The sequence below is a fragment of the Micromys minutus genome (genome assembly GCF_963924665.1).
Source record: "Micromys minutus genome assembly, chromosome: 1".
NCBI lineage: Eukaryota > Metazoa > Chordata > Mammalia > Rodentia > Muridae > Micromys > Micromys minutus.
In genome coordinates this window covers 27,146,386-27,158,736 of record NC_137969.1, presented here as the reverse complement: position 1 = coordinate 27,158,736, position 12,351 = coordinate 27,146,386, and the positions used below count along the sequence as shown (strand labels likewise).

At 44.8% G+C, this 12,351-nt stretch overlaps 1 protein-coding gene across 2 annotated transcripts in view; it reads right to left on the bottom strand.

Annotated features, from left to right (window-relative positions):
- The window catches only part of FAM53A (family with sequence similarity 53 member A), a 29,040-nt gene that overhangs the window by 13,633 nt on the left and 3,056 nt on the right, over window positions 1-12,351 (bottom strand). For both annotated transcript variants that reach the window (XM_080909841.1, XM_080909840.1), the window contains exon 3: window positions 3,378-3,608. In XM_080909841.1, the coding sequence (XP_080765967.1) occupies window positions 3,378-3,455 (78 nt within the window). In that variant the 5' untranslated portion in view covers window positions 3,456-3,608. The remainder of the gene's footprint in view (window positions 1-3,377; window positions 3,609-12,351) is intronic.

The following is a 12,351-nucleotide window of genomic DNA, read 5'->3' as shown; positions in this document are numbered from 1 at the left end:
CAGCTTTGGGCCAGAATATTGGTTTTGCCTTCCATCTGACTGATAGCCACTCCTGCCAGCAGTACTCCTGCTGAGGTCCAACCACTTTACCTGCACTGTTTTAATAGCTTCCCTCCCTTAGTCCTGCATCCCTAGTGTGCATAAGAATACACCCACCGTAAGAACACACAGACTCCAGGAAGGACAGGCTTTTCTTAGCTAACAGAAATGGATCCTAGAAAACTTGAGGAGCTGTGAACTTGTATCTAATAAGATGTACTCGGCAGACATTCAAGGACTGGCACAGCATAGACAGACACTTCACAGCAGATATCTACAAGGCTTTGGCTGGGTGAGAGATGAGATGAGCAGGTGACCAGCCCAAAGAGACAGGGGAAGACACTTAGGACAGTGGGTGTAGTGCAAGAGAACAGAGCTCTGAGTGCATTTGCAAGGATCAGAATCTGTATCATACCACATCCTAGGGCCTTGAGACACGGCAGCCGCTGAGCCTCCCTAGGAGATAAGAAAGTGGCTGTGCTGAGCTAGCAGAATCTTACTGATGGACATGGCTTGGGAACACACAGGCACCAACCAGCTGTGCTACAACCATCTAGACAGTAGCATGATGCTCCATGGTTCTTGTCCAAGCTCAGCCACATCATACAGTCCTCTATCCTCTTCTGCTGACATCTAGCTCACAGCCTTTTATTCTATCTTGGACTAACACTAATGGTGATGGTCTTGGCTTGCTTTTCTCTCTGCTTCCCTTGGCCTCATTACCGTCTCCACAGCTAGAAGTGACTGCTACCCTAATCTAAATCATGGTCCTTCTGCTTCAAGCCTTTGGCACCTAAGAGTCCAATCCCAGGACCCAGGCATATGTCTTGGGGTTTCTAATGTGATAAAATGCCATGACTAAAAGCAACCTGGGGAAGAAAGGGTTTGTTTGACTTACATATCCTGAGTCACAGTCCACTGAGAGAAACCAACACAAGAATTGAATCAGGGCAGAATCCTAGAGGCAGTAACTACAGCCACGCAGAATGCTGCTTACTGGCTTGTTTGCACAGCTTGTCCAGTCTGCTGTCTTATAGGGCAGAACTATCCCTACTGAGCTCTGCCCTTCCCATCAACTGTTAGTCAGGAAAAAAAATGCCTATAATTCCATTTTCTCAGTTATGATGGTTTCTTCCAAGACATGTCCAGGCTAATGATGTTAAGCTGACAAATCAACCAGCAGAGCATATGGTGTGACACGACCAAGCCTCAGCCAGGAGAGCACTTCCCACGCACCTCACTGCCCACATCCTCTGATCCCCCGCTGCCTCTCTGGAGGTAAGTAAACACTTTTCCAGCTCTGCATCAGAAGCCTCAATACACAACTGAGATGCATGTGTAAAATTCAGGCCCCAGTGTCCCCTGTTGTCTGAAGATACTCTGGGCCCCACAACCTCTCAATTGCTCCTTCCTTGTTGCCCCCGAATCCTTCACTCATTCCTTCCACCTTCAATGTACACTCCAAATCACACCACAGAGCCTCACTGTGGCCCTGGCAGTCCATCCATACACGAGCCTACTGCATTCACCAGTCCTCCCTCTATGGTCATAAACCATCTGCGCTGCTCTTCCCTTGAGGTAGCAGTGAGAATTTTTCCAGGTCTTTCTGTAACAGCTGGACTATTCACCATCCTCCAAGTACAAAAAGGCAAACTAGGAAAAACTGGGTGTTCCTCAGGTTCAGTGTGTAAAAGCTGGGAAAAGAGGAGCCCATATGACCACATAAAATTAACACAGATAGCAGAGATTGGAAGATCCAGCCCTGCTGAATCAGGGGAGGACCAGAGGACACTGGCTTTAGAGAAGGACCAAAGGCACAGGACCAGGTACACATCATGAGGCCATAATGACAGAGTCCATTATATCAGACATCAGCCACTGTCCCCCGACAGAGCTCCAAGACTGTGTGAGTCCCTTGCATAAAGAATCCTCTAGTTCAGCTGCCTTAGGATTCAGAAGCTGAATCATTCTGGTAGCCCAAGCATGAGACCTGCTCCCACTACAAGCTGCCCCCAGCCAGCACATGGGGGTCAGGGTGGCAGCACAGCCACAGCAATAGAGGCACTGGATGTTTAATGACTTTCAGTTTTACTAAAATGTAATTCTTAGGGGCTGGAGAGATGGCTCAGCGGTTAAGAGCACTGACTGCTCTTCCAGAGGTCCTGAGTCCAATTCCCAACAACCACATGGTGGCTCACAATGCCCTCTTCTGGTGTGTCTGAAGACAGCTACAGTGTATTCATAGACATAAAATAAATATTTTTTTAATTAAAATTTAAATTTAATTCATTGAAACTTTACTTTTAAAACTGATATTCAGTTTTGCAATTAGAAAGCTGTCGCTGGATGGTGGTGGCACACACCTTTAATCCCAGCACTCAGGATGCAGAGGCAGGCAAGCTCAAGGCCAGTCCGCTCTACAGAGTGAGGTCTACAACAACCAAAGCTAAGCAAAGAAACCCTGTCTCAAAAAACCAAGAAAACTGTTCATTATGTTTAGGATAGCTTGAAAAAGTAAATCTACTTTTCCAAGAGTACATTTTATGAAAGATGTATTGGAAAGAAAAAACACCCAGATACAGACTGATTTCTGCCTGCATTCTGGACACAAACACTGCACAACTTGGGCAAAATCATCATACAAGACCTTAAGAAAAGAGTGTAAGAGCTGTCTGCGTAGTTTCTTTGCTTTGTGTTTCTGGAATCCCTAACAATACTCAGAGTATATCTGTGTTAGTTTCAAGTCATGGCACAAAGACAAAACCTTAAAGTGAATCTGGCAAGAAGTAATAAGTTACAAATATTAAACATTAAAAATAAGTAACCACCAGATGTGATAACACATGCCTATATCCCAGCACTCAGGAGGCAGATGCAGGCAGATCTCTGTGAGTTCAAGTCCAGCCTAGTCTACACAGTTAGTTCCACATGAGCCATGGTTACACTGTAAAACCCTGTTTCAAACAATAACAACACACCTAAGAAACTAATTATAAATAAATAATAATAAACAAATAAATGACTTCATGGTAAAAAAAAATAAAATAAAAAAGACCCACCCCCTAAAGCTAAAGCAGGTGAATGAATCTGTGTTGACAAATCTTGAGACAGGTTCCTGGAAAGGGGTAGCAGGATCACAGGATGACTTACTTATTCTGGCTGATCTGGTAAGCAGGCCACAGAATTCTGTGTAGGTCAGCTCTGTATTACAAGTTGATGTGGTTTATAGAGATGATCGTGACAGACACTGACTTCTGTTCAATGCCCCCAGTTCATCTCTGCCTCTACCCTACAGTGTGTGCCTCACACCAATAGCTCTGACCCCCAAGCTGACTCACCGGGCCAGCCTCACAGGCCCTGCGGGTAAGATCATCCAAACTCTGGTTCTGCAGCTTCTCCGTGATGAGAGTGACCATGATGGGGCTCTTCCTTGGTCCACATCTATGGGCACTGGATTTCCAGAACACTGGACATCAGCAGGCTCAAGCCATCAGGTCTGAGCCAAAGCTTGGGGTTACAGCTCTGACTTAAAGATGATGACCATTTCCAGATTCTTCAGGGCTTTGTCTCTGTAAAGAGAAATTGACACATGACTATACACTTCAGTCCACAGTTCTGTTATGTACAACATCCTGTGTAAAAAAATGTTCCTAATATTCCCCTCTTTGACAAATTGCCTTCCTAATACAAGATAACTAAGTATGTTCCTTCCTGAAACCTTTAGTAATATCTTCTAGGCTAGTGGTTCTCATTCTGTGGGTCACAACCTCTTTGGGGGTTGAACAACCCTTTAACAGCAGTCACCTAAGGCCATCAGAAAACACAGATATTTACATTATTAATCATAACAGTAGCAAATTAGTTATGAAGTAGTAATGAAAATAATGTTATGGTTGGGGGTCATCACACCAAAAGGAACTGTAATGGGTCACGGCATCAGGATGGTGAGAAGCATTGCTCTAGAGAAGACCAGACGGTAAGGTGCTTATTAGAACCAGCCTTGAAGGCCTCTCCTGAGCAGCAAGAACACCCTTGGCAGGCTCTGTCTCCAAAGGGCAATGAACATGTGAAGAGACACAGCAACAGCCACATCCAATGAGAACACCAGTGGTGAGCTACTGGGCCCCATACCACAGACGCTAACTAGCTCTTGCAACTGACCAAACTACCCCCTAACTCCAGCCCTTGAAGCTGGGATTCTCTTTACAAAAGATGAAGGATGAGGTGCCAGAGGCAAGCACAGAACTCTACTACACCAGGTCCAGCCTGGGGCAAGGAACCAGGATCACAGTGGTAATAATGAAAAGGGAGGCCATGGGCTCTTAGCTTTTCAGTATGGGAATAAGCATTTAAGACCATGCAGGAAATCCTGTGCCCTCTGCAGCTGTCACGTGAAGCTCTAATTCTTGGTGTCTCACTGCAGGTATGTGAGCCAAGGGCTACCAGATTAGAAAGCAAAAGCACCCAAAACACAAGGTGGGAAAACATGGCAAACTGGGATAACAACACATAGAGCTGGAAGTGAACCAGTGATGAGCACTTGCTTAGAGGGCAAAAAGAGACCTGGGGGCTATCACACACTGCAAAAGACAAACTACAAATATGAAACATCCCAGGAGTCACCGTTGCCTTAACGTGACAAGGCACTGTCATGCAACACACCAGAACAAGCTGTGCGTGAACAAGAACTTAAAATGTGAATCGGAAGAAATAGAGCAGAGCTCCTACAAGTTAGTCCAACAGAACTACCTCAGGGCCTCTGAGAAAAAAAACACCCTAAGGTACAAACCACCTCCTTCTGCCCAGTAAGGCACTCCAAAGGAGAGCAACCCTGGGAGTGTTTGCCCCAAAATCATTGGGTATGACCACAACATCCACACCTGCTGGAAGTAACATTATAAGCCTGGTAGGGGACATGTTGGCAAACGCACCCAAGCCTAGGGCTCTGTCAACAGAAGGAGAGAATCATATGGACATTTTTACAGATATCAGAAAGATCTCAAATAAGATCAAACCCCTACACACAAAACAAAACAAAAATCCCCCTAGGAAATTTTAAAAATAAATTACGAGGCCCCACCCAGGCCAAAGGGCACAAAATGTGCAATGATGAGCCTCAGAGAGACAGCATCCAAAGTCTGACTAACTGCTGTTAGGTGACAGCATATGACTAGCATGGTTTTCTATTTTTATCAGTGACCTGGAGAGAAACAAAGTGTGGGTATTTGGAAGTTCTGCATGCTGCTTACTAGGGGGATGGATAAGTACAGAATGCCACCTTGTCACAATCACAGATGTTTAAGACGTGGAACAAAGAGGGTGCTGCAAACTGCTGAGGGAGGCATGTGTGCAGCACAGGTCACAAGGATATGGCAACTCAAAAGCAGCTCATGGAATTAGGGTGTGGCTCAGTGGTAGCACCTGTCCCTAGGTACTCAAGGCTCCATCCCCACCATTGCCAAACAAACTGCAGTACACATGTGGAATGAACTAGCCAGGTGCTATTAAACAAACAACAACAACAAAAAAAAGCCTTTCCTGCAAAGACCCAATCTCCAGATAATGTCACTTCACAGATCCAGAGGTTAGAGCTTGGGGGTACAATTCAATCCACAATGCCAAGTGACTCTCCTCCTACAGGAACCTGAATGCACAAAATAAGACATAGCTCAAAAGGCCTATCGAGAGGGGCAATCAGAAGCCTCTCTGATGTTAAACAAGACTGGCAGGTAAGCAAGAGAAGAGGGGGACAAAGGCCAAGACTGATACCAAGGTAGACATAGGGAAAACACAGCCAAATCAGAGAAACCTGGCTCGGATGATGGAACTTACCGACCCTGCCCAGGACAGAGGGACAGATGGTCTGAGAGCTGATGGCACTCAGGGAAATAACCCAATCCCACATCACCCCTCCTGAACGTCATGCCACAAAGGACAGGCCACAGTCTGCTCACTTCCTTTCCCTCTACAATGCAGTCACCAAAGTGACTGCAAATAAGCGTGTGTCACAGATGACCCTCTCAGCTCCCTGCTGCTCCTCCTTACCCAGCCACACCTTCCAGGCCTGGCTGACTCCTAAGGCAGTCCTTTGACCTGCCAGCCCTGGACTTGGCCTCAGCAGGTAATGCTAGTGCTCCAGTCTAAAGTCATCCTTCCAGGGCTCCAGGGCTCCGGGACACAGAGCAAAATCCTTACCCTAGCCCAGCATCTTCTGTCCCAAACTATGGACATACCAGCACCCCAAGACAGGCACACCCTGAGCAGGTATTCCACAAAGGCAGTACCGAGTGCCCATCAACTCAGCTCCACCAAAGGCAGAGACCTTGTTACCTGGGGATCTACCTTCAAAAAAAAAAAAAAGCATCAAAGTAGGTTCTCTGCTTGTTTAATTCAGTAAAGGTCCCACCTTTGTTGAACAGTCCTTCTCCAGGCTCTGTGAATGTGTTCAGGATTCTATCTTACAGTCTCCATGTTCCCACGTCTCTGTGTCCAATGTCCCACTCTGCATAGAACATTCCAGTCATTTGGAACTAGAGCCCATTCCACACTATGACTTAACTAGCCAGATGTAAAATGACTCCATTTCTAAACTTAGTTCACAATTCTGAGGTCTCGGGGTCAAGACTTCCACATACAAGTTGGGAATAATTCATTAAACCATAACAAGTCAATTTCATCTTACCATGGCCCAAAATACATCATATGGTGCAGGTTCAAAGCCCCTGCAACTGTGTCTGAACCTGAAAAGGACTTGCCCACTAGCCTTCCTTCAGATACACTGTGTCCCTGAGCTCTGGACCTGGAACTGATGAGCAGAGAGAAGCTGCAGACTCCTAGGATCCTCACTATACCAGTGGCTCCACCCCCCTACATCAGTAACTGTACTTCTTTCACCAGCTACCAGCTCCGCTGTACTAGCTAGCCCCCGCTACCCTTCTCGAAGACTCGGTGTCCTTTATTTACTTATATGCTTACTTATTTGTTTATTTATAAGGCAGAATCACTGTGCACCTCTGGCTGGCTTGAAACTTACTCTATAGACCGAGTATAGGCTGTCCTTGAACTCACAAAGATCCAACTGCTTCTGCCTCCCAAGTGCTAGGATTTATAGGTATGCACCACCATGTCTGGCTATGAACATTCTTCAAAAAAATGTTTAAACTTTTATTTACTTACTTATGTACCTATTTATTTGGGAGCTAGAGAGATTGTTTATCAATTAAGAGCACTTGCTACTCTTGGAGAGAACCTGGGTTCATTTCCTAGAACTCACAATAGCAGCTTACAGCCATCTGGAACCCCAGTTCTAGTGAATGACATCCTTTTCTGGCCTCCTCAGATATCACAAATACATGTGGTATACACACACACACACACACACACACACACACACACACACACATACACAGACACAGAGAGAGAGAGAGAGGTAAAGCACTCACATACATAAAATAAAGTTTTGATGTATTTATTTTGTATGTATGCACAGCAATTGTAGAGATCAAAAAACAGGAGTTCTCTTTCCACACTGGGTTCTGGTGCTTGAACTTGGGTTATCAAGCTGGGAGGTATCTTTACCCACTGAGCTCTGAACATTTTCAGTAAACTATTCAGTAAACTATTTTCAGTAAACATTATCACCACACTACCTATGAAAAATGGTCCAATTAAACTACACAATGAGGTCTACCCCTAAGTCCTTTCGGTTTTCAAATACAAAGTCTCTGCCTAGTAAAGTCTCCAGCAGGATTATAAAGCTTAGGCTAATTTCTACTAGCTCACAGATGTTGCCTTAGAAAGCAGTGCTTTCTTACCCACTGTGACTGGCCTCATCTTGCAGCTTCCTAGGAGTGGTGCCCCTAAAGCTTCTCCTTTCTGCTGTTCACAGGAAGCTTACACCCCTGGCTCGTCTGGCTTCAGTATCTTTTCTCTCCAGTGTTAGAACAATGAGCAAGAACTTCAGGTATCTCCCAAGTCCCTTGGGGCCTCAAATATTTGGTGTCCTCAGTGCTTCTCTGGAAACAGTCCCAGACTGTCCTATTCAGACCCCTGAATTCATCTGTCTCTCCTGACACCTCTCCAATCTTTCAGATTGCCACTGCTCTGTGTTCTAGAGCCCATCCACAGCTTCATCCTCTAAGTTTTGTAATTCATGTCATACATGAACCCGGTAAGCCTGGCCTCCACAGTGCTTCCTCATCTCTGCCAACATGTCGCTAACCTTCTACACTACTTCTCTAGACTACTCCCATCCTACAGACTTCAGGGTCCCTGAACTTCTTGGCTTTCAGGCAAGAATTCTCTGACGTTCATCACCCTGCTCTCTGTTTACACCATGAGATGGAAGCCACCATACTGCAGAGGGTCTCAGGCTTGCAGGGTTACAACCCTTTGGATGGGAAGATCTCAGCCTGGCACTCCCACAGGCAGGCCACCTGACGTGGAATTTACTAAGGATTTGCAGCACATAGGATCTGTGTGAACAACCAGGCTCCGGATTGGTCTGGAAATAGCATGAACAGGTGGAGAAAGCCACCTTTGAGCAGCAGGCTCAAAGCAGGTTCCCAGCCAACACAGACCTTGACACCAAGTTCAAATCTAAGTTTGATTAGCCGCTCCATCTCCTCCATTCTGGCCCCTAACATATTACATAGGATGAAAAGCTTTCAAGTACTGCTTATAAAGCTTGTCTTTAAGCACAAAACCTGGAGCCTAAACCACAAAAGCAGGTCAACAGAGAATTATCAGTTGCTCCCACTACACAGACAAAAAACATTATAGCCTGAGGCAGTTCTTACAAAGAATCCCACCAGTTAGTTCTGTTAAACCAAGGTCAGGTCACCCAAATTCAAGACCTGAAAGGCAGCTAAAACACAGGCATACAATACCAGATTTTCTGTTTCTTTTTTTAGTTTTTTTCTCAGAAAACATCTGAAAGCTAAGCACAATGGTACACACCTATAACCTCAGCTACTCAAGAAGCTGGGGTAGGAAAAGTATCAAATCTAGTGACTGGAAACTGGCCTGGGCAGACAGATTACCATCTCCTATGGATATAGATACAGATAAAGATACAGATATAGGTAGACACAGAGATGCACAGGACTAGAGAGACAGCTCAGCACTTAAGAGCATTTGCCAATCTTCCAAAGGACCCGGGTTCTATTCCAACCTCCTACATGGAAGGTTTACACAAGTATCTGTAACTCCAGTTACCAAGAGATCCAATGACCTCTTCTGGCCTCTTCAGGGCAGCAAGCATGCAACTGGTACACAAACAGACATGCAAACAAAATGCTCTCACACATACAAATAAATCTTTAAAACTAAAATGTAGGATGGACAAGATGACTCAGCGAGTAAAAGCTTACTTCCGAGCCTGACAACCTGAGTTTGATTCCCTAGAATGGAAATGTAGAAGATTGATTCCTACACCATAGCTGGTCTTTGCTACTGTGTGGATTCTTCCTTTTCCCACCTTTTATCACCTCCTGCCTCACCCCTGGTTTTATCACTAGGTCAAGAGAAAGAAAGACAGAGTGGAGAGAGGGACAGAGACAGACTGAGAGAGATCTGAATCTAATTTATTTCTTCTTGTTTCTTCTTTGAGCATAGCTACTAACAAACCACAACTAACCAACTATCCGCTCTTCCTGAATGACCAACAACCAGCCACCTCCTTGTCTGGCTGTAGCATTTATATACCCCCTGAAAAGTTCCCAGAATTCCAAAGAAGACAATCACAGAAACCATCTGCAGCTGGCAAAACCACACCTCTACTAGACCCCAAGGAAAGTCAGTCACCTGCTGTGGACAGTCCAAAGCAGCACCATATCTCCCCACACCTGGGACTAAAATGAAAACAGTATTTCTGTGTGGGGTTTTGTTTTTCAGAACAAGTTTTCCCTGTGTGTAGCCCTGGCTGTTCTGGAACTATCAGGCTAACTTAAAATTCACAGAGATCCACATGCCTCTGTCTCCAGAATGCTAGGTTCAATGGAGTGTGCCACCATGATCAACTTATTTCTGTGTTTAAAAGAAAGCAAATTCCAGAACTGTCAGTACACTACACTACATGCACAAAATAATTTTCATGTAGAGCACTTGAAAAATAATTGCATATCAGTTATACGTGCCGTGTCATGAGCAGAGGCGTTAGAACATGCCTGAGATACCTACACTCCTCTCAGGAAAAGCAGAGTCTACTACCACCTTGACAGTGGTCAGAAGCCAGGCAGTACAGATTAGTGAAACAGGTACTCCATCTGCCTGGCTCTTAGAGACAAACCCTGAAGTCAGTGTGCTAGAAGACAGGTGACAATGGCCTTGGGAGTCCCTATAAGTATGTGAGGTCTAGCCAGACCCACCCGATCAACCTGCCTGATACCCTCCTACACATGGGGCTACCCCACTAAGCTGCTGTACAATTCCACATCCCAGCAACCATGGACAAAAATCAATGATTATTACTATTTCCAGCTATCAATTGTGGAGGTAATTTGTTATGCTGCCATGGTAGCCCAAACAATGACACTTAATCCACAGAACAGAGCCAAATGCCCTGTTCTCCTCCTGGGCCCAGTCACCACTCCTGCAGGAACTCAGGGAAGATGGAGGGCTGGACTCTCATGTGCCACACAAGGTGGGCGAATAAAAACAGTACAGACTACCAACTTAGACTGCCATCCTCTGGCAGTCACTGATCAGCTGGGGCTCAATTCTTTTTAAGAAATGTTACATTTAGATGTCGTGCTGATTCTGGAAAGCCTGGAACAAAGCCGTGCTTGGGTGCACAAAGTTAGTCTTACTGATAAACTGTACAAGTTTGTTTTTAAAATCATCTTCAAAACAAAATGAGAAAAGGACAGAACCTCCCCGGACAGAACAAATCAACATCGTGATAGTATTAAAACCTGTAATTAGTTATTTGACCATTAGGATGTTTATTTAAAAGTGTACAAAAGTAAAAGTCAATTCATGCACTCCCTCACACTGACAAGCTAAAAAGGAAAAAAATTCCCATTTTAAGATCAAGAGATGCCAAAAAGCATTTGACAAAATGCAGCAAACAATTTATTTATGATAAACACACAGACACACCGTCAGAAAGAGAGACAGACAGACGTAGGTACATACACAAAGAGGGTCAGGTGGTGGTGTACTCCATCAGTCCCAGCACTCGAGACACAGAAGCAAGAGGATCTGAGCCTACAGAGGCAGGCTAGTCTACAGAATGAGTTCCAGAACAGCCAGGGCTACACAAAAAAATTGTATCTTAAAAAAAAAAAAAAAAAAAAAAAAAGATTGAAACAAACAACAAAACCCCACAGGAACAGAAGAGGAGCTAGGGATAGGATAGTTCAGGTTCAGTGGAAAAGTATCTGTCCTGCACACACAAGGATCTGGGTTCCATTCCCCTAGTACCAGGAGGGGGAAAAAGGAAGTGTGTAAAAGGGTGTTACTATTTGAATGTATTATCTCAGACCTTTTCAGTGTTATTACATCGTGAGAACTCTTCCCTAATGAAATGAAAGAGGCTTCTGAGGCTCACCCTTTTGCTTTCTAGTTCATGAGGAGACACCTCCTCTCTTGGGCCTCGTAAAACCACAGCTTTTTTTTTCCTTCTTAGCACATGAGGAATGAACCTCCTTCTATAGGCTCCTTTCCTTCCCACCCTACAAGAACAAGGTCTTTCCCTGACTTCTATTACAGAACGACATAGCCTTCCCCCTCTTCTTATAAGAACAACCTTTCCCTCCCCTTTCACATAAGGACAAAGCCTTCTCCTTCCATTCTATCACAAAATGACAGGATGCTATCCTTCCTTCCTAATGTGAGGACATGCCTCCCTTTCTTACACCAGATAGACACTGTCTTCCTCCATCACTCTACAAGAAAACATGGCTTCCTCTATCACATGTGAAAGCATGGTCTCCTCCCTCCTCCCACCACAGGACAGTCTCCTCTCTCCAATACATGTGAGCACATGTTCTTCTCCCTCCTGCCTCATGACAACATGGCCTTCCTCACTCCCACCAGGCAAGAGTGTATCCTTCTTTCTGTCCAGAAGATGCAATAACAAGGCTTCATTTGGGAAAGTGTCCTATCCTGCTGACCTTTGTTTTGAACTTCCCAACCTCCAGAACTAGTAATATAAATTTGTACTCTTTATAATTACTCAGTATAATATGCTTTACGTATACAGTTTGATTTTCATTCAGGTTTCCCGACTCATTATCTAAGTTATTAGTATGTTAGAACAGGGCTTAGAAGCAGTCTCTGTGATCTCCCTCACCTGCTAAGCTCTTTTCC